Raw genomic sequence first — 22,688 nt, 5'->3', positions numbered from 1 at the left:
TGCCATATTTAATGCTATTAGTTGATGTATTTAAGACTTTCTGATTTTAGGCCTTAATTTATGAAATATCAGAAACCCCGAAAGGGGATTGTATATATTATTTGTGACCCTAGACCACAAAACCAGTCATAAGGGTCGATTTTTTTCCGATCTTAATAAATAAGCTCTCCGTTATGGTTATGTTAGGACAGGACAATATTTGGCCGAGATACAACTATTTGAAAATCTGGAATCTGAGGGTGCAAAATTTTTTTAGAAAATTGGCTTTTGAAGTTGTCCAAATGACGTTCTTAGCAATGTATATTACTAATCAAAAATTAAGTTTTGATATATTTACGGCAGAAAATATACAAAATGTCTTCTACTAGTATCTTTACTTAGCATCCTAATGATTTGACCCATACAATGTATTGTTGGCTATTGCTACAAATATACCCGTGCTACTTAAGACTGGTTTTGTGGTCCAGGGTCACATTTATGTATACAATGTATTGTTGGCTATTGCTACAAATATACCCGTGCTACGTAAGACTGGTTTTGTGGTCCAGGGTCACATTTATGTATTATATAATGAATATAATTTGTGTTATATATATATTACACATTTATATGAAACATATCATGTATATGAGCATAAATGTACACAAGTGCTTGTGTGACTCGCTTGAAATGTCATTGGCACGCCGGACACGTTCTCTCTTTTTTCATTGGACGGCCGTTTGATTTTTTTCATTGGTTGGGAGAAATGGCGGAAAATTCCCATTGGCAGGCACTGTGAGGAAAATGGCATACGAGCATCAAATGCCAATTATCTCGAAATGAAAACCAATTTACACATATCGAGTTCAAAATAAACGACGCGGACTTTATCCCTATCATTCCTGAAAATCTCCATCGATATATATATATCGCAATGTGGCAAGCGTCGCCTGCGGCCGCGGGTCTGTTGCTAGGTAGATTATGTTAATATATGCAAGGCAGCCATCTCTGCAGCTACCATTCAGAGGGAAGACCCACTTCAACCTTTTCCTAAAAATGCTGAAAACTCTCGGGAAATCCACACCCGAAGCTTAAGCGCGGATTGAGACTCGTATCTCAGTAAGTGTCACGTAAAATTCACAGGCTGTTTTCCGTTGGACGGTCGATTAGAGTGTAGATATATTTTGTTGAGTGTCTTCGCCGTGCTTTGTTGTTGTCTTAGTCCCACCCAAAATGGAGTCGCGTCGCGTCTTCCTCATTCTGCCGCAGACTCTCGCGAAGCGCGCCGGGAGCCAAGCGCCCCTGTCCTGCATTTGAAAACCTCCATGAAACTAGTGTGCTCGAATCAAACGACACCGTAGGGCCGCTACAGATCGAACAAGCCCTCTGCTCTCATCCCTCTGTCGTTGCCGACCACCAGCGCGGGTTTATGTGTGATAAAGCTGCTGTGGAAGTGTTTTTGTGGTATAGTCCGATTGGAACTCCCAACTTGCGGGCTTGAGGCAGGGGGGGAGAGCGCCTCACAAACAGCCCGATCGCTTCATTCGCCATTACAGCCGTTATAATCTCTTCATTAGTCTCAGGGTTTGAAGAAGGCCGGGGTGATAGGCGTCTGCGTGTGTTTTTTCTGTCAGCGCGGCTGTTGGGGATTTTCTGTCCGGCCGTGTGCCTCCTCTAAGTTACCCCCGTGCAGTGATTAGACTGACCGCTCCTCCAGTAACGTTACGCGCCTGTGTTTGGGTTAAACGGCGAGCTTTCAATAAATCGCAAATAATAACCCAATGAACGGATGAAATGTGTCGAGCCTGAGCTTTCATCCGTTCCGTTCACATCCGCCACTCTGTCACAAAGCGTATAATGTCATTTATACAGATTAGTCATGGTGTTTTTAAGTACATTGGAGTGCCATGTACATCTCATGGCATGTTATCATTAGGGCATGACACCATCATTGTACCATGGTCAAGTACTTTTTGTAAGGGAGTTATTCCATTCATTTGGAGTATACAGTATTTCTTATACAAGATGACCACCACAGTCATGGAAAACCTGGAATGTTTCCCTCAGACTGTAATTGGAGGCCAAGTCAGATTGCTGGGCAGTAATATAGTTTACATTTTATAATAGTAGATGCAATCAAACAGTTGAGATTTGCTATATATATATATATATATACACAATATTATGTATCACCCTACTTGAATATGTGGATAAAGTTGGACATACTTGTATATCCAAATTTGTAAAAAGAGCTCTATATAAAGAAACCACTCTGCCATTAAATTTGGCATGAAACGAAAATTCACCCCGTCTGTTTCCTAAATGCATATCATAGATCTGCTTTTTTCCCCTCACACTGTTTAATCAAAATGTCATTACTGGATCCTCTGGTGAAAACACCAGGCGTCTGGTGACGTATGCAGGACTTCTCCAGTCATTTAGTCAAAGGAAGGACACATCCTCGTAAGGCTATATATCTAGGCTGCCACATTGTAAAGCCTTGTAAAGTAGGCCTATACTTAGTAGGCAGTCTTCCTTTTGTGTCCTTCATTCAGCCTGCTTTGAAGGATGCATCAGGCGTCCTTCAATCACCCACAATCCTTTGCACACATTCCAATTCATGACAAATCAATTATCTGAAAACGAATCAACACTGAGCTTGTTCAGTTTTATAGTTATGCAAGACAAAAAACACGATTTTTGAGGTGAAGGCATTATATTATTATTATGCTAAATGGTGCATAATGTAAACCCCTGGGAGTCGACCACAGATGGATGTCGTTACCTGTACTGCATTAATAGAACAATTTTTCTTCAAATTATTATTATAATTCTAATTGAATCTAATTCTTATCACTTACTAGACCATCTCATTCTAGCGTTTAATGCTGAGAAGGACTCCAGCCTTGAAGCCTCACTAGGATGCGTTCTTCAATTTAAGAAGCACCCTTAAACTCACCCCTTCAATCTGCCTTCACTTTTGAGTGCCACATTTCACCTTCCAGTCAACAGAACCAAGTTCTAAATAGTTATATTTTTTGATAATCCATTACACTTGGATGTATGCCATAATAGGAAAGATAAGACCTATCAATTAAACTTTCTGAGGTCATGTGGGGAAAATGTTGCATACTACATTAAACAGTGTTTATTTTGTGATGATATTCTAATTATTCATCATAGACTTTTAAAGTGACACGTTCCCCCCACTATTCAGAGTAGTGGTCAATTAATATGGGTTTTTCATAATGGCTCATGCTATTTAGAGAAGTCAGAAAAATCTAATCTTAAAAAGCCATGGCAATTTCTGTTATGCATATACAGGTGTTTGATGAGCGGCGGATAGGTGGAGGAGGTGTTCGGTCTCACCTCATACTGTTGCTATGGAGGCCAAGCAGGAGTCCTCACCTGTGTGGAGTTCAGCACCCAACAATGACACTGGAAATACACCTCAGGTACAGCCAAACCTTGCTCTTTAGTTAGATTAGTTATGTGGAACTATTCTATTGAATGCACTGCCCTTCTCTCTTAAACAACAAATGTTTTTAAACTTTTCTATGAAGTATCTTGATATTAAGTATCTTATATTTCAAAGACTATTAAAGGACCGTTAAGATTTTTTGTTTTGCTTAACTACTCGATTTTTAAAATCTGAATCAATACTAGGCATCATAGACTTGCTGAATTGTTAATAGTTACATGACATTACGCTCTAAACGAGTAAAAGACTGCAAATTAGATTAAAAATCTTGGGAAAATCTGCGTAGTTTACTTCAGCTTTAAAACAATTGCATTACAATTAAGCATGTTCTCCTGCAAAATTTTCATTGTGATGAAGCCAAAAAAAAACATGAACACGGTATAAACCGCAGTATGAATATGTCATGATACGATAATGTGTGCAGGTGCATTTTGAGAGCAGTGCGGTGGCTCAGATCGTGTACAGCGGAGAGCAGTCTGACCGCGCTCAGCAGCAGGTTGTATATGCTGCAGACGGAAGCTCCTACACCTCCGTCGAGTCGGCCGAACACACACTGGTGTACATACACCCAGCCGATGGAACGCAGGTGAGTTCATCTACACTGTGAAGATGTGTGGATTCCAGCAAGCGCACAGGGTTATAATTCATAATTATTGCTGTAATTTAGAAGGGTGATCGATGATACAAGATCGAAGTGTGATGCAAGACTGGTCACTTTGTTGGGTTTATTTTGTGGTAATTATTGGCTGACTGAATGATATTTACATATGTACTCCTCCTGATAAATAATCGCAAACACACTGAAACTCAGGTTTACTGCTCTTTTTCGTTCCTATTCAGGCGGTGTTTACAGATCAGCCCCAAGTGGCCTACATTCAGCAAGATGGCACAACACAACAGGTAGCGTGGCATTGCATAGCATTATGTTTTTTTTTGTTCCATTGATGTTGACCACTAACATTTATCTGTTGCCCTTCAGGTGACTGTGTTGCTACCCAGTGGTCAGAACATGAACACTGCAAATCTGCACGTACTGAGTAATGTAGCTGATGGCCCACAGGCGATCCTGGAACCTGTGACACAGGTGAACCTGCACTGCTAAACATATCCCGCAGGATTTTTGGTGTTGATTTGGAATTGTGGACTGAAACCTCTTTTACGTCGCCGTCGAAATCGCGTTCCAGGGGGTGTTGTTGTCTAGATTTCTTCGCTTTTCTTTAGCAGAAAACCTGTGAAAACATGCTGTATTACAAATCTAGTAAAATACCGTAATCATCAGTCCACAAAAATGTTGGAAATTATGTAAATGTGAAAACACAGCATAACTGGCTCACAGCTCTCAACAGAGTCACACATGCAGACAGAGTGTGAACCGAGATGCTGAAATACCGACTCGTGAGCTGCTCGCATGAACACAGTGCTGTGCTGCACTTAGTTTGATTGACAGACACTTTGATCGTTTATTTTATTCTGAGAAGTGAGCTGTTCACCTGAAAGGCTTCTTAACATTGTCCTACCATAGGCATGAGACTACAGTGTATGAAATAAAGCATCATTTGCATTAGTGAAGCAAGATTAACCTCCTCTTGACTAGAAACGGATTGTTTTCCCAACAGAGCCATCTTGCTGTGACTAATGCAGCTCTTCCCAACATGCTGGAGGCCTCGTCGAGTCCCCTGGGGGCCACCGATTCCACTGTGGATTCAGAGGATGAGGAAGAAGACAACGATAGCGACGATTCTGAAATGGACGACTGGGAACCCAGGACGCCCCAGCCGTTCACCCCTCAGAACCTCTGTGAGGAGACCTTTAACACTCAAGACTGTGTGGTGAAAGGAAATCGGAAATTTTAGTTCTCTTGCAAAATGCAAGGTCAAGTCACTTTTGAATGTGATCATGTGTTATTATTTCTATGTGTAGGGTGTGAAGACTGTAATAATGCTAATCCTGGAGCATGTATAAAGCACGGCCCTCTGCACCCCATCCTCAACCGCCCTGTGATGTCCAAGGCTCGGGCCAGTCTTCCTCTCGTCCTGTATATCGACCGCTTCCTGGGCGGAGTCTTTACCAAGAGGCGTATCCCCAAACGCACACAGTTCGGTCCTATAGAGGGGCCGCTGGTGCGACAGAGCGAACTGCAGGACACGCACATCCACCTGAAAGTACGACAAACCTGTAAACACCTACTCTTTTATTCTCGAGAGTTTTCTAGTCTTGTGTTTAAAATTCTCACATCCTGCTTCTGTGTAGTTATACATGCTAGACCCTGAAAAAGAAGGCGAGAGGACAGAGGACCTCTGGTTTGACCTGACCGATGAAGAGCGATGTAACTGGATGATGTTTGTTCGACCGGCCCAGAATCACTTGGAGCAGAACCTGGTGGCTTATCAGTACGGGTCGGACATTTTTTACACCACCATTAAGAACATACAGCCCAAACAGGAGCTTAAGGTGCGCTTAAAAGAACAGTTTCTCATCTGTATCAAACAAAAGACTGGTCCATATGGCTAAACATTTTATTATTATTTCTACCAGTGTTAATTATTCACTGAAGACACTATTGTAGTTTCTCTTAATATTTAGAATTAGATTTTATTTTGATATTTTCTGTTTTCAATTTTAATTTTAGTCTTGTCATTTTTATTATTATTTTTTTTAAATATGTAGGTTTTGTTCAGTTTAAATTTTTAGTTATTTTAGTACTTCATCTACAACTAAGCGAAGCTAAGAAGTGTTGCTTTTGCAACTAGCTGAAATAAAGTACGTTTTAATAAGTATTTGTTTTTTTAATTTTTTATACTTCAAGTAAAAAATTCACATGCAGTCTTCTATTCCAGGTGTGGTACGCTGCATCATATGCCGAGTTTGTCAACCAGAAAGTTCATGATGTCACAGATGAAGAGAGAAAAGGTTAATCGTCATTGTCTTTCTTTAAATTAGTAACTGCTGGAAGTGTTATAATTGATGACAATGGTGATTCATTCACATAGCCACAGGCATGACAAACTATATATTTACTAAGGACATAACTGTTAACTTTCTCAGAGCTCCGTTCATTTTGGGGTTTCAGTACAATAGAATGTATGGTGTGGTCTACATCGTGTCCAAAAAAAAGTTTATAATATAAATGTTAAAAAACAAACTTTTATCATCATAAAAAAGAAACGCAGTTTGAACATGACAGGGAAAATCGCTCTTGTTAAGACAGACTTTTTACTAAATGTATATATGCAGCTTAATTTTAAATATGTGCATTCATTTCAGTTAATTATATTTATGTAATATCCATTGGGAAGAATGTAATAATGCTTAAAGCTTCTAATCACATCACTGAGGCTGGTTACACACCGGTCAAAGCTTAAAACCTTAAATTAATCTAGCAATCAAAAAAACGTTCATAATATATCTATTCATTCATATAACAATAGCAGTCATGAATTTAAAAAGAATCACACTAAATGCTTATAAACTCCTCCTTTAACTATTTAACTTCTAATTTAACTTCCTATTTATTGATTTTACCGAGAACTGTACCCCTAGCATTTACATCTGACCAATGATATTATCCTAGTAATATTGAAAAAATATGTTTCTCAGTTTTACGTGAGCAGGAGAAGAACTGGCCGTGCTATGAGTGTAACAGACGCTTCATGAGCTCAGAGCAGCTTCAGCAGCACTTAAACATGCACGACGACAAGCTGAACCTCATCCAAAGGTTTGAATGCACATCAGTGACTTGATTTCTCTGATGTTCACGATTGTATTCCTGACAGTAGCTATGTTTCCATCCACCTATTTTTATGCGCATTTTAGGATATCGCATAAAAAATGCTGATTGGAAACGCCAAGATGCGCATATTTATTTTAAATGTTCATATTTCAACAACAAAAATTGGAGTAGAAATTATAGAATTAAAAAGCAAAACAGACTTGTGTGCAATTTTAATGTTTGTTAATGAGAGTTGATCTGACACTAAATTGTACCATTGTTTAATTTGGACTGGTTGTTACTTTAACCTTCAATATTATAGTAATGTAACGATTGACAGCTACATATACTGTACCTGATCTATATACAAATGAATTATCTAAATCAGAATCTAATCAAATCAAAAGAGCTTGTGAGTTGGAATTGAACTAAACTGTGAAATCTGTTAATACCAAGCACAAGTGCTTACTATTGTGCTTCAAAAATTACAAAAGTGGTGCACACTACTGAATACTATAATTTGCCAAAATAAAAGTTCTATGGTTTAACATTTGAAAGCAAAGAAATTAAGAGAGCCATGAATATTAATATTAATATTGGCAATGTAAACCATTCTGCCAAACATCTCCTTTTGCGTTCCATGGAGGAAAGACTTTTGGGTCTCGAGCGAAATGAAGGAGAAGAAATGATGACAGAATGTTCTTTTTTGTGTGAACTAGCTACAACTGAAAGACTAAATCCTGTTTGTGTTCAGCATGCAAACAAAACGGCTTGTTTCAGCCGCCACCTCTGTGACATACAGACCACGCGAGTGCATTGTGTCATTGCTCCCAAATTCAGTGTAATCGAAGCGATTCCTCATCATCCTGCTTGGATTGTTCACCTGGTCGTCTTCTCATTTCGAAAGTGCCCATTCCTCCATGCTTTCTCTCTTCCCTTACCCAGAATGCCGCTCTCCAGCATCTATTCATCCGTAAGTCCTTTCGACCCTTTAAATGTTCTCAGTGCGGGAAAGCCTTTCGAGATAAAGACAAGCTGGACCAGCACATGCGGTACCACGGGCGGGATGGCTGCCGACACATGTGCCATCAGTGCGGTAAGGGCTTCTTGTCGAACGCTGCGCTTGAGGATCACCTGCAGTTGCACTCTGATCAGCGCACCTACTCCTGCCTCTTCTGCGCCGAGGCCTATGACAGATTGGACCTGCTCAAAGTGCATGTGCATGTTCACCTGGTCAACGGCTGCTTTTCCTGTCCTTCCTGCAAGAAAACCTTCACAGACTTCATACAGGTGTGATGTGCTAACAAACAGATGGACACATAATCACAAAATTGTTTCTAAATAGTTCACCCAAAAATGAAAATATGCTGAAAATTGACTTTGTCTGGGATGTAGATGAGTTTGTTTCTTCATCGGAAAAGATTTGCTCACTAATGGATGCTCTGCAGTGAATGGGTGCCGTCAGAATGAGAGTCCAAACAGCTGATAAAAACATCCACACCAGTCCATCAATTAATGTTTTGTGAAGTGAAAAGCTGCTTGTTTGTAAGAAAGAAATCCATCAAGACATTTTAACCATCATTTATGGGTGCCCATAATCCATAATAACTTACTCCAGTGATAAAAAAAAAAAAAACATCCCACGTTGTCCTCTCACATCAAAATCCACCAATATAAGTGTATATACAGTCAAACCAAAAATTATTCAAAGCAGATATAATTTTTGCCATTTCTTTTACAATTGGGTGCAGGACACTATAGTTAATTTATGTAAGTGAGGATAGCGAAATAAAGCAAACTATGACCTATTATTCCCAAAAATTCTTCATACAGTGGACAAGCAGTAAAATTGATAAAAATTTGGGACCAAAAATTATTCAGACACTTTGACCTGACCATGTTTTGCTTAAGTGTTTTTCTTTAATTGCTATTGTGACCATTTTACACCACCGACTGAACAAAATTAAGCATTGCTTGGTAATTGGTTGACCTAAATTGGTATTATTTAATTGAGTACTTACATTTAACAGCTGACAGCTATCCAACTTATTCATCACATATCTTTCTTTAAAAGTTATCTGACATTATTACACAGCTCTGTGGAATACTTGATTCTGATTGGTCAATCGCGCCATCCAGCGGTACGTTATTCCCAGATAACAACCGTCAAATTGAATAACACACCGCTCATCCGGGTACTACGAGTTATCTTGATCGGTACTACTTTTATGCTTATATGCGGTATACTGTCTGGCGCCATCTTGTGACTGAAAACACTTAACCACCTCGCTCAATATTCCCAGATAACAACCGCCAAATTGAATAACACACCGCTCATCCGGGTACTATGAGTTATCTTGATCGGTACTACTTATATGCTTATATGCGGTATACTGTCTGGTGCCATCTTGTGACTGAAAACACTTAACCACCTCGCGTTACAATGGAAGACTTCAGCATTAATTTCAACATATATGGTAAAAACAAATCTTTTTAGCCGTGTAATAAGCGGGATAATGTACATCCAGCCGGTTGTTATCTCAGAATAAACCCCTTCAGGCTGATACAAGACCTGTATCCTGATCACCCTGTCGGGGTTTATTCTGAGATAACAACCGGCTGGATGTACATTATCCCTTGCTTATCAAGATGAATTTGTTTTTACAGTCATTCTAAACTATAGCGAATAAACTGATAATGTGAGAAATCTTGGTTTCTGAATAAATTTTGGTTTGACTGTATGTAGTTTTTTTTTTTTGTGATTAATCTGTGCATATTTCTCTCCTGATTCAGACAAAATTACAAACATTCTCATTTATTCCAAATGCACAGCTTTTCACTTTGTAAGATGTTAATTGATGGACTGGAGTGGTGTGGATTACTTGGGGATTATTGTGAGGTTTTTAGCAGTTGTTTTGGACTCATACTGACGGCACCCATTCACTGCAGAGGATCCATTGGTGAGCAAGTGATGTAAAGCTAAATACATAAACTAAATATGACTGTTTTTAGTGAAATAAACCTTTGATAACAAGTGGATTTTCAAGGGAAAAACAGGAAATCAAAAGTGATATGACCGTTTTAATGTCTGGTTACATGGCAATATTCTTATGTTTAATCGTGGGATTAACCAATCATGCATCTGTGTTGTGCAGGTTAAGAAACATGTGAGAAGTTTCCACTCAGAGAAGATCTTTCGGTGTACGGAGTGTGATAAAGCCTTCTGCAGGCCTGATAAACTACGACTCCACATGCTTCGCCACTCTGACCGCAAGGACTTCCTGTGCTCCACCTGCGGAAAACAGTTTAAGGTGATTCAAATATGCCCAGATGAATATCATTCATGCATAAATGTATACACAAATAAATGCAGTGCATTGTGATGTTTATGCATCTTTAAGATTTTGAATCCATATACATTTGTTGCATTTAAAGTTAGGCATGAAACCTACCTTAGAATGTGTCTGTGTGTTTAATAACTTCTCATTCATTTTGTTGTGTGTTGTTTCTCCTTTGTTGGCCAGAGGAAGGATAAACTACGGGAGCACATGCAGAGGATGCACAACCCTGAACGCGAGGCCAAAAAGGCGGACCGCATCCACCGCACCAAAGCTCTGAAACAGAAGGAGCCCACCACCGACTTTGAGAGCTTCATGTTTAAATGCAGACTATGTATGATGGGCTTCAGGAGACGAGGGATGCTGGTATTTCGTTTTTTTTTTTAATCTTAAATTTGTCTATTACCTGTTTTGCTGTTTCTTAGGCTTTCTAAAATTGGTGTTTTTGAAATCATAGGCCACTTGTGACCTCTTTCTTACTGTCCCGTCCACAGGTGAATCACCTTTCTAAACGACATCCTGAGATGCGATTGGAGGAGGTTCCTGAGCTGACGCTGCCCATCATTAAACCCAACAGAGATTACTTTTGCCAGTACTGTGATAAGGTCTGGACTCCTTCAGCACATGAATGTTCTACTGGGGCTGTTCATGATAGCTGTGAGCTCTGCCAGTTCTGTCTTACCACCTTCTTTGGATCTACACATTTTAACGACCCTCTGGTCTTCACATTGGCTGCATTTATTGTAGTCAACATTTGAAGTGGATCAAAACCTTTCATCAAAGTTGTCCTAAAACCGAAATGCGTTCTGGTATTAGAACAGCTTTGGGAAACTTTTTTGATCCACTTCAAATGTTGACTACTGTACAGCTGACTCCTAGAAAGACAATCGCAGTGTGTCCTAGATCCAAGAGACTTGAGCCTCCTCTGAAAATAGAGTTGCCACTAGGCTCTTCCTGCATAGTGCATTCATGTCAACAGGTTCTCTCTTAAAGTTGATCTTGGAAAAAACAAAACGTAATGCAAACTTTTATAAAAAATTAACAGTATAGGGTTCCCATAGTAATGGAAAACTTGGAAATATCTTTTGATCCACTTCAAATGTTGACTACTGTACAGCTGACTCCTAGAAAGACAATCGCAGTGTGTCCTAGAGCCAAGAGACTTGAGCCTCCTCTGAAAATAGAGTTGCCACTAGGCTCTTCCTGCATAGTGCATTCGTGTCAACAGGTTCTCTCTTAAAGTTGATCTTGGAAAAAACAAAACGTAATGCAAACTTTTATAAAAAATTAACAGTATAGGGTTCCCATAGTAATGGAAAACTTGGAAATATCAGTCGATTATTGCGTTTTGAGAAAAAAAAAAAAGTTGATTTCCAGTCCTGGTCATGGAAACACACACACACACACGTATACAGTGTTGTTCAAAAGTTTGGGATCAGTAAGAATTTTAATGTTTTTTTTTAAAGAATTCTCTTATGCTCATCATGGCTGCATTTATTTGATCAAAAACAGGAAAAATATTATTGCAATTTAATATAAATATTTTCTGTTTTAATATACTTAAAAGTAAAAAAAATTCCTGTTATGCAAAGTGAATTTTTATCTTCACACCTACGTCTTCAGTGTCACATGATCCTTCAGAGATCAAATATGCTGATATATTATCAATGTTGGAAACAGCTAAATATTTTTTTTGGAACCTGTATATACTTTTAAATACTAAAAATAGTTTTTCAGGATTCTTTTATGAATAAAAAGTTAAAGAACAGCATTTATTGAAAATAGAAACAATATACACTACTGTTCAAAAATTTGGGGTCGGTACTTTTTTTTTTTTTTTTTTTAAAGAAATTAACACTTATATTCAGCAAGCATGTGTTAAATTGATAAAAAAAAGTGATAGTTAAGACTTATATTGTTAGAAAATATTTTTATTTTAAATAAATGTTTTTACATTTTATATTCATCAAAGATCAAAGAATCCTGTCAAAAAGTACCACAGCTTCCAAAAAAACAATTTTTTTTAAAGAAGTCTCCTAATTAACATTAAAAATCTTACTGATCCCAAACTTTTGGACGGCACACACACATGTATATTTATATCATGCAATTAAAAGCAACTGAAGAAGTCATAGAAATTCATCCCTGAAAGTAGTAATTGTATTTTTATTTGTATTTTATTTTATAGTAGTAATTTTGTTATGTTATTATTTTATCTTCACCCTTTTCCTTTACCTGTTCAGGTGTATAAAAGTGCCAGTAAGAGGAAGGCCCACATTTTGAAGAACCACCCCGGGGCAGAATTGCCCCCCAGCATCCGGAAGCTGCGTCCGGCCGGGCCGGGAGAGCCTGACCCCATGCTGAGCACACACACGCAGCTGACCGGCACCATCGCAACTGCACCGGTGTGCTGCCCGCACTGTGCCAAACAGTACAGCAGCAAGGTACTATAGAGTCAGTAATGACATGGTACGTGTTAATCTGTATGGATTTATGTGTCCTAACATATGTCTGTTTATTTTTAGACAAAGATGGTCCAGCACATCCGTAAGAAGCATCCGGAGTATCAGTACAACAGCAGCAGCAGCATCCAGGCACCTCTGGCTGCTACCGTCATCAGCAGCACTCCTGCTGTCATCACAACAGACGGCGCTACTGCAGAGGCCGTGGTGGTGAGCAGAATGTGCATGCTCAGACACACTCGCCCAAACACTTCAAAATATACCCTATTTACTTTCTATACAAATGTTTCAGCCTCAATTGGCTCATTAGATTTTTTTTTGTCTGAATTCTATTTAATGATTTAAATTTAGTGTTGCCTTTTTAAAGAGATATCAGTAAAGTGTTACTGATTAGATGGTCAGTAACAACCCAGTGTTCATCAGTTTCTGTTTTCCTCCTAGACGACCGATCTGTTGACCCAGGCCATGACGGAGCTGTCCCAGACCCTGACCACAGACTACCGCACAGCACAAGGGGATTTCCAGAGGATCCAGTACATCCCAGTGTCTCAGGCAGGAGGAGGCCTGTCACAGCCACAGCACATACAGCTGCAGGTGGTGCAGGTGGCCCCGGTACGCACACACTCATTCACACTCGCTTTTTTTTTTTTCTTGCTCTTTTTTTTACTTTGGCTATTCTGTTTGCTTTCATTCTTTTGACTTCAAAAACGTTTGACCGGTACTGTGTGCATATATAGTACATACATTGTTCGCTGCTTCTGTTTTGCATACTTGTGTACATAATCAGTATATGTATAGTGCTTTTCTATCTTCTGGTGAGTTTTAGACTGATTTGGTAAGTGAGTGTTGTGTCTGTTTGTCCCTGCAGGCGTCCTCTCCTCACTCTCAGCACTCTACAGTAGATGTGAGCCAGTTACACGACCCTCACAGTTACAGTCAGCACTCTATTCAGGTTCAGCACATCCAGGTGGCTGAGCCCACGGGGACGGTGCAGGCCAATGCTCAGGTGAGCAGCTGACTTTTACAGGATATGCATGCTGTCTAGGGCTGCACAATATTTTTACATAATATCACAATATGGCTAAGTGTAATTATCAGTGAAGGCTGCAGTTTAATTAAAGGATAAGTTAGTTGATTTCTAACCAACTTTGTATTGTTGCAACATCAGTAGTATGAAGATCCCCCTTAGATAAAAGTATGCACTGCAGTTACTTCAAATTTTATGGATTTTCTCTGGCAAGTCGCCAGAATCAAGCTTGATGGATTAAAGTTTGAAAATTAATAAATTAAGATGTAATTTTTAGTATTGTAATTTTACAGTTGTACTGTAAAATAAAATTATATTTATTAAATACTTGATTTATTTTACATTGCAATGGTATTTCTACAATATATTTCTTATTTTAATATCTCTATTTAATAATAATCGTAAAACAAACAAAAAAAACTATTTAATAGAAAATAATAAAAATAATTATTGTTTAATAGCCATGCTGAATAAGTTTAAAACGGTGGGAATATAGCTCATGAAATCTCAAGTAGAAATAGATGAACAATGTTCATATTATAGTTACTGAAAGAGGTTTAAGTTGGTTCTTATAAAAAAATACTAATATTAAGAAATCTTTACATTAAGTATTTTTTTCCAAATTGTTCAGCCCTAAAATGGTTAAAATCAAAAATTCAAATATGGTTAAAAAGTTATTTTTTAGGTTAAAAGTCTTAAAATTCTGCAAAAATTCCTGTGATACATTTTTGAAGCATATTCACGCCAAGACCACATTTTTGGTCCATAATGTTATATTAGGATGATATATAATGATTCAGTTTCTTGTCAGAGTATATTTAATAAATCAACAAATATAAAATATCTGAATAATTTTGTTTGAAAAAAAAAAACGAACTATACTTTTGTGTAGCTTAGTGGCATCAGTCTTACCATCGCTACCCCGTTTAACACTTTCTATCATCCAATCAGGTTTCAGCTCAGCCTCTAAGTCCCTCCTCTCAGCAAGCGGCTCAGGAGCTTAGCACGGCCCAGCTGACCCCTGTGACCCTCGCTCAGGGCCAGACTCTACAGACGTCCACCAATCAGACGCAAGGTGCTGCACAGCATGCGTACCTACCCAGCAACTGGAACTACAGGAGTTATCGTAAGCATCTTCAGCAAAAGTTCTGTAATAGACATTTATTGCTATATTAACCTGTATTTATACAGAAAACGTAATGGAAGCATTGTGTTCTCCTCCCTTTGCTCCTGTAAGCATCTGAGATCCAGATGATGACTCTTCCTCATACTCAGTATGTGATCGCAGAGGCCAGCGCCCCCGTCACTGCTGCTGTCAACAGCAGTCAGGTCAAAACGGTGAGTGGAAGAACTGTCTGGCTTCCACGTAAATTCCAGTGCTTTTGTTTTCATATTGTAATGCAATTATGTTTTGGTTTCTCGTGAATTGCAGACACATTATGTGATCTCGGAAGGACAGACGGAGCTGGATGGTAAGCAGGTGAATGTCCCGTCCACCACAGGGCAGGTTCACCCCGACCCACTGGAGCAGCCGGCCATCAGTCAGCAGACCACCACGCAGTACATCATCACCACCACCACCAACGGGACAGGGGCCAGTGAAGTTCACATCACCAAACCCTGACCCTCGATCACACATGAAGAAACTGATTCGTCAGCTTCAGCTGCAGAGTTACTTTAAATGAACAGATTTCGGATTTATTTTCTTGAAGAGTTAAAAAGATGAAGTGAAATAGTGAAGATGTTTTTGTATGAAATAATCAGAACACTGGAGTGGTTAACTGTGTTTCTCTAGACACCCAAAAATACCTAATTGTGTATGTTTTCAGGAACTATCATGACTTTTAACATGTGCCATCCTGCCTTTTATCTTAATTTTGGTCTATTTTTCCCCCTCTTTATTTATTCAGTAAAGTATTGACAGATTCTGCATTTTCATACTTGAGTTAGACTGATGAGAGACCTTTAAAAGGATTTCTGTTTCTCTAGACACCCAAAAATACCTAATTGTGTATGTTTTCAGGAACTATCATGACTTTTAACATGTGCCATCCTGCCTTTTATCTTAATTTTGGTCTATTTTTTCCCCCTCTTTATTTATTCAGTAAAGTATTGACAGATTCTGCATTTTCATACTTCAGTTAGACTGATGAGAGACCTTTAAAAGGATTTCTTTTTTTTTATTATTATTTCTTTGTTTCCCCACAATAAAAGGGGTCAAGTGCTGTGGATCCTCACTTTTACTGGCTTTTGTTTGAATATATTTGGAAATCTTCAAGTAAAACTTGGCACAGCCGCAAAGCCTGTAAAAATACTGCCTTGATGAGCAGGCTGATCTTATAAAAGATCACATTTTACCCCAAAGTCCAAAGAGAGAATTAGAATTTGCAGAGAGAATGTGAAGCTTTGTGACTATTAAGCGTTACAATTAAAATTTGCTTGATTGTCATGAACATAATGTCATGATGCAAAAATTTTAATATTCCTAAAATAAAAACAGACTTCAGTTTCTTAATGTATTTTTCTATGGTTTTGGAGTGGAATATGACCTTGACATTTCATTTCGAGAATCTAACATCAATCTCAAAATTGTGTTGTTTTGATAATTAAAGCAAAACTTCCTAGATCAGATCGTCCATGCCCACATCAGCTCCCTTGCAAATGATAGCAAACCCCAAATGAATGCTTTTACTTAATATATTTACTATAAATAATTAAAATATGGTCCACTGAAGGAGTCACCAGCCAGAACGAGGTTCAGATGAAGGTTGAACCCTTCATACCCCACAAAAATCCTTCTCAAAATGTCTCAAGTTATCTGAGAGTCCTCATATTATTTTATGTATTATCTGTTAAAATTACTGAAAGAACTTGTGTATTTCATGTAACTTGTGTTTATGGACATATTAGTATTTATTTGGGTTTTGCACATCCATCAGTGGAGCACTGCTGCAACTTTATAATCTGAGAAAGGGAAATATATCCAGCATACACTATTTATACTGAGACAAACTTGTACAATGTAAAAAAAATAAATCTGTACTATGGTAAGTATTGTAATTATTGACAGTTTATGTACAGTAATGCGCCTCAGTGTCTCTGGGTTGGTGTCTCCTGTTGTTCCTAGTGATGGGAAATAAACGTCCTTTTGTACACTTCATGGCTTTATTGTCTGTCAGTCCTCAAATCCCTCATCTTGGCTTTATTTTCTTTGACTGCCTTTTTTAAAGAAATATTCTGGAATAGATACAAAACTAAGATCTATCTACAGTATAATTTCAAGTATAATGTAATCTTTTGACTCAATATCTCCCATTTAAACCCAGTAACAGAAAACTCCTGTTTTATTCTGTACTGAAGCCTGATTTGTTCACGTTTGCGTAGCTGCACAAACCAATGGTGCTTTAGCCTGCTAAAAGGGGCAGAGCCAAACTCTATATAAGTTGGCTCGCAGCGCCATTTCATCAGAATCATTCGACTGAAGCAACAGTCATCGATTTGCGTGCTGCTTATAGCACGGCCAGTGACAACGCTCATTCCCTTATTTCAGGGAACCGAGGTTACGTCAGTAACCGGAGCGTTCCTTTTCAAACGTTCTCTCACGTTGTGTATAGGGAATGCATCTAATCACACCATGCTATGAGCAGATACAGAACGACCCGCTCTGCGAACCCAGTCTTGGAGCACTTAAGTAAGGACCCCTAAAGAACATGAGCTATCTAAGTCCCAAGCACAGCTGAGGGCTATCCACATAACCATTTCCACCCTTAGGGAGAAATAGGCAGATCAATCAGACAGAACCCGTGCCTGCAGGGCCGGGATGTCTAGATTATAGAACCTGGCAAATGTGGGCAGCAACAACCAGCCGGTGGCCGCACAAATCTCACCAATAGAGATCCCACTGGACCATGCCCAGGAGGAGGCAGTTCCTCTGGTGGAGTGGGCCCTCACACCTATGGGGCTTTGTAAGCCTTCTGAGGTATAAGCCAAGGCTATGGCGTAGACTATCCAGCGAGAAAGCCTCTGCTTTGTAACTGGCAGCCCTTTAGAGTGACCTCCAAAGCAAACAAAAAGCTTCTCTGACTGTCTGAACAGGCTGGAATGCTCAAAATACACTCTCAAAGCCCTTACAGGGAAAAGTGCATTTTCGCTCCAAAAGGGTGATAACCTGGGCTCTGAATGGAGTCGAGAGCACCTTAGGGATATAACCATGTCTAGGCTTGAGGACGGTTTTACAGTCGTTGGGCCCAAATTCAAGACAGGAAGCACTGACCGATAGTGCTTGTAAGTCACCCACTCGCTTGACCGACGCTAATGCCAACAGCAGGACGGTTTTAAGTGACAAAGGCCAGTGGTTTACTCTGATGTAAAAAAGCATGGGACGGGACTCAGGCTTTGAGCCAGTATTAGAGAGACCACAGGTGAAGCCGCTATGAGGCTCAGCAACCTCTGAAAAACCTTGAGGGAACGGGAACTCCCTGGTTTGAAGGAAGCTGCCAGTTGCTGAATAATCAGGGGTCATTCCGGCATAATTCATGAGTCTATGATTGTACCCAGAAAGACTTTTCTGAAGGTTGATCTGCAACCCGATTCGCTCTAAGTGGTTGAGTAACAGTGCTCTATGAGCGGATAACTCCCATTCTGATCTGGCCAGTACCAGCCAGTTGTCAAGGTTATTTAATATGCAGATTCCCATCTGCCTCAGAGGGGAAAGAGCCACGTCTATGTACTTTGTAAAAGTGTGAGGGGCCAGAGACAGTCCAAACGGTTGCAACGCATACTGATAGGCCACCCCCTCGAATGTGAATCTCAAGAAAGGTCTGTGATGAGGAGCTATGTAGCTATGAATATAAGCATCTTTCAGATCCACCGTCAAAAACCAGTCCTCAGGACAAATGTGCGCGAGGATCTGTTCACTCAGACATCTTGAACGGCCGACGCATATGAATGAATGAAGCATTTATATAGCGCTTTATTGAGTAGCTACAGGTGGAGAGGAGAGAGAGTCATAGAGCCAATGAAGTGGTTGGGGATTATTAGGAGGCCGTGATTGACGAAGGACTTACACCCCTACTCTTTATGAGAAGTGCCATGGGATTTTTAATGACCACAGAGAGTCAGGACCTCGGTTCAACGTCTCACCTGAAAGACGGTGCTTTTTGACAGTATAGTGTCCCCGTCACTATACAGGGGTGTTAGGACCCACGCAGACCACAGGGTGAGCACCCCCTGCTGGCCTCACTAACACCTCTTTCAACAGCAACCTAGTTTTCCCAGGAGGTCTCCCATCAAGGTACTGACCAGGCTCAATCCTGCTTAGCTTCAGTGGGCAACCAGTCTTGGGCTGCTGGGTGATATGGCTGTGGCGAGCGTTTTGTTTGTATGGCATATGAGAACAATTCAGATGTCTGAGTTTCAGAATAGGTCTGAGCCCGCCATCTTTCTTGGGGAAAAGGAAGTAGCGACTGAAAAAGCCTGATTCGCTGTTCGCTGGAGGCACTGTTTCTACAGCGCCCTTTGCAAGCAGTGTTTAAACTTCATGTCGGAGAACGTGCACTTTGTTGTCCTGAACTGAAGTCTGAATGATACCCCTGAAACAAGGTGGCCTGTGAGCGAACTGAAGCGAGTAACCTTGTCTTATTGTGTTTAGAACCCAGCTTGACATGCCCGTAATGGCTGCCCATGCCTTGAACCGTGATGCAAGGTGTTCTAATCTTGCGAATGAAGGCCGCGAGGAGGCGGGGAACTTGCACTCGCGAGTTTGAGTGTGGGAAGGGGAAATTTGCTCTTTTGAGTATGTGGGTCCTCTATCACAGCGGTAAAACATTCAGGTACGCGCTGCGCCTGCAGGACGTGACCCACTGGAAACAAAACTTCATCTCTCAGAGGTGCTCGAAGGGATGGCTGTCTTTGAGGGAGAACTGATCCGCTCCTCTTCCTCTCTGCTGGATCAGGACGGCTTCGGGGGCTCATGTTTGCTGGATGCCCAGGCTCAGTTTTTGGCTGGGGCTGAGGCGGCGCTGGCTTCGCAGGCTGAGTGGCGGGGGCTTTCTGGTGACTGGCAGTCACTGAATTGGAGCGCTTGGGGAGGAAGAGACGCAGCGCTTGCAACGTCTTGTAAACCTCAGAGAATCGCTCCGCAAACCAACGATGCTGCACACTGGTGGTGGTTGAGGAGAGACCCCCCCCACATGATTGTAAAGCGCTTTGGGTATACAAAAATACTCAATAAAGCGCTATATAAATGCATCATTCATTCATTCATTCATTCATATGCGTCGGCCGTTCAAGATGTCTGAGCGCAGCCTCACTCACTGTGCCCATCCATCTCGCAGAGCGACATTTATAACAAAGCATGCTGGAAATTTGCTCAGAAATTTCTCTGTAATAATGTGTTGGATGGTCGCAGGGATAAGCTGGTCTTCTCCTGCCAGGGGCTCTTTGACAGCGACAGTGAGCAGAGCTGAGCTTCTTCTTCATCTTTGGGTTCTTCTCGCAGAGTCAGCGAAGAGATGATTCTTATCACTGAAGGAGAAGATTCTGATGAAATGGCGCTGCGAGCCGACTTATATAGAGGCTGGTTCCGCCCCTTCTGGTGGGCTAAAGTGCCATTGGTTTGTGCAGCTACAAAAATGTGAACAAATCAGTCTTCAGTACAGAGTAAAACAGGAGTTTTCCCCATACACAACGTGAGAGAACGTTTGAACGGGAACTAATAATATGCACTATTACAGTGTAAACATTCAGAACAGTGTTGTCCAATTTTGTCCTTCTTGTGTACATTTTTTTTATTTTGTTGCTGTATATTTTAAATGATGCACTGCATGAGCTGTTGTGTGTGTATATAATGTGTATGTGTTTGAGGAGGGAGTGGTGCAGCTGGCACAGGTGGGTCGGGCAGTGTCTGACTTCCCTCACCATACCGCATTCCGCACATACTCTTCTTACACACCAACAAGGAAAACAATAAACATTAGTGTTTGATGAATTAAACCTGCTGGACCGACTGGTACAACTAGAAAATCCAGTATTCAGTCTCCACTGCATGGGCGAGGAACCCAAACACTTCCCGCAGGACGTCTATGAGGATACATGCCTCAGCTGAGCACGGGACATGTGTGGAGCTGCTGGCAGCGGAGCGGGACTCAGGGCCAAGGAGGAGGGGATGGAGCAATGGAGGAGAAACAGATGATCAGCCGAGAGCTGGAGGAGAGAGCTGGGCCAGAGTGGACATGGATGAGGTGGGTGTTTGGAGTGCTTAGGGTAGGTTAACCCTTGCGAAAAATAGTGTACTTAATTTTGTTGAATGTGCACTTGTAGTGTACTTAAAATCTTAAATGTATTTTTTTTTTAAGTGTACTTACAGATAATATAATAATACGGAATTCAAGGACAACTTAGGTGTACTTCAAGTGAGCAGTACACTTTTAAGATGAGCATTTTGTAAAATTGTAAAATTAAAGGATTTACTAAAGTACAGTGTTTTAATATTTTGTTGTGCTTTTAAGTACATGTATTTTGATGCGTTGACTAACATATAAGCATATGTGAAGTATTGAAGTTTGTTATGAATGTATTTTAAATAATTTGCAACTTCAGCACTGCAAATGTGTAATTAAGAATATTTATAAATACATGACATACAAGTTTAAATGAAAATGACATTAGTTACATTTTAGTTTATCATAAAGTCTTGTCAGTACATTCTGCAGTAAACTTTATATTTCAAAGACAGTAGAGGTAATTATGAAATTATATATGAACACAGATGGGAACATTCTCAGAACTTTGGCTAGCACTCTGACAAGGTTCTTTCAAAGTTATAAAGTTTCGGAGTTACATGGTTTGTAAATAATGTCCTCAAAATGTTATGGGTGATGTTTTTTCTGAAATCTTTTGGTTGGACATCCATCTAATGTACTTTACTATAAGACTTGTTTCAGAACATTCAATATGTTCTCATAATGTTATAAAAATTATACAATTAATTAAATGTTTTCTCTAATGTTCATAATAACCAAGACTAGCCAACTGTGTCAATATTATTATGTAATCTCTGTTTCTTTCATTGTTAGACTGCATTGGAGAAACTGGCCGAGATGGAGTCCGTGTCTGGCTCTGATGTGCTTGGTTCTTCTGGAGGAGTCTCCTCTGCACCCCTCTGTCAGTCTGACTGAAGCCGTGGGTCGACTGCTCCTCGCTGGGCTGCTGTGTGCTGCCATGGGTCTCTGTGCTTTAGCTTTCCCGTTCCTGCTCCGTTATGAACAGAAAGTAAAGCAGGTCCGTCTACTATTGGATTCATTTTTCTTAAAGGGGTCATATGATGTTGCTAAAAAGAACATTATTTTGTGTATTTGGTGTAATGAAATGTGTTTATGCGGTTTAAGGTTAAAAAAACACATTATTTTCCACATACTGTACATTATTGTTTCTCCTCTATGCCCCACCTTTCTGAAACGCATTGATTTTTACAAAGCTCATCGGCCTGAAAAGCGAGGTGTGCTGTGATTGGCCAGCTATCCAGTGCATTGTGATTGGGCGAATACCTCAAGCATGTGACGGAAATGTTATGCCCCTTACCATACTGTGATGCCGTCTCCCGGCACGACCAGACAAATCCAATAAAACCCATTACAAATGAGGCATTTGTTGCATCCAGTGGGGACATAATTACGGATTATAATGACTTATA

General features: G+C 40.1%; 2 protein-coding genes across 2 annotated transcripts in view; both read left to right on the top strand.

Moving 5' to 3' along the window:
* The first annotated feature begins 905 nt into the window (after positions 1-905).
* Positions 906-15,968, top strand: prdm10 (PR domain containing 10). The gene is made up of 21 exons (XM_016237649.1): positions 906-1,098; positions 3,304-3,434; positions 3,885-4,046; positions 4,301-4,360; positions 4,440-4,544; positions 5,077-5,257; positions 5,381-5,622; positions 5,711-5,911; positions 6,298-6,370; positions 7,058-7,183; positions 7,972-8,459; positions 10,325-10,480; positions 10,694-10,873; positions 11,002-11,112; positions 12,751-12,951; positions 13,033-13,179; positions 13,411-13,581; positions 13,838-13,975; positions 14,948-15,122; positions 15,234-15,334; positions 15,429-15,968. The coding sequence occupies exons 2-21, from the start codon at positions 3,363-3,365 to the stop codon at positions 15,618-15,620; spliced, it is 3,282 nt and encodes a 1,093-aa protein (XP_016093135.1). The 5' UTR covers positions 906-1,098; positions 3,304-3,362; the 3' UTR covers positions 15,621-15,968.
* A 5,120-nt stretch (positions 15,969-21,088) lies between these two features.
* Positions 21,089-22,688, top strand: part of LOC107554972 (uncharacterized) — a 9,548-nt gene continuing 7,948 nt past the window's right edge. Inside the window, exons 1-2 of the mRNA XM_016237654.1 lie at positions 21,089-21,237; positions 22,072-22,276. Coding sequence (XP_016093140.1) covers positions 21,089-21,237; positions 22,072-22,276 — 354 coding nt within the window. The remainder of the gene's footprint in view (positions 21,238-22,071; positions 22,277-22,688) is intronic.

Source organism: Sinocyclocheilus grahami, unplaced genomic scaffold (genome assembly GCF_001515645.1).
Source record: "Sinocyclocheilus grahami isolate Dianchi unplaced genomic scaffold, SAMN03320097.WGS_v1.1 scaffold521.1, whole genome shotgun sequence".
Classification (NCBI taxonomy): domain Eukaryota; kingdom Metazoa; phylum Chordata; class Actinopteri; order Cypriniformes; family Cyprinidae; genus Sinocyclocheilus; species Sinocyclocheilus grahami.
The sequence above is the reverse complement of the archived record's forward strand: the minus strand, read 5'-3'. Positions and strand labels throughout refer to the sequence as shown.

What these genes read in the sequence shown, in the direction of transcription:
- prdm10 (XM_016237649.1), top strand. Translation starts at nt 3,363, where the DNA reads ATGGAGGCCAAGCAGGAGTCCTCACCTGTGTGGAGTTCAGCACCCAAC. An exon ending in TTTGCCAGTACTGTGATAAG is followed by an intron (nt 11,113 to 12,750) that starts GTCTGGACTCCT and finishes TTACCTGTTCAG; the next exon opens with GTGTATAAAAGTGCCAGTAA. An exon ending in CTGGAACTACAGGAGTTATC is followed by an intron (nt 15,123 to 15,233) that starts GTAAGCATCTTC and finishes TGCTCCTGTAAG; the next exon opens with CATCTGAGATCCAGATGATG.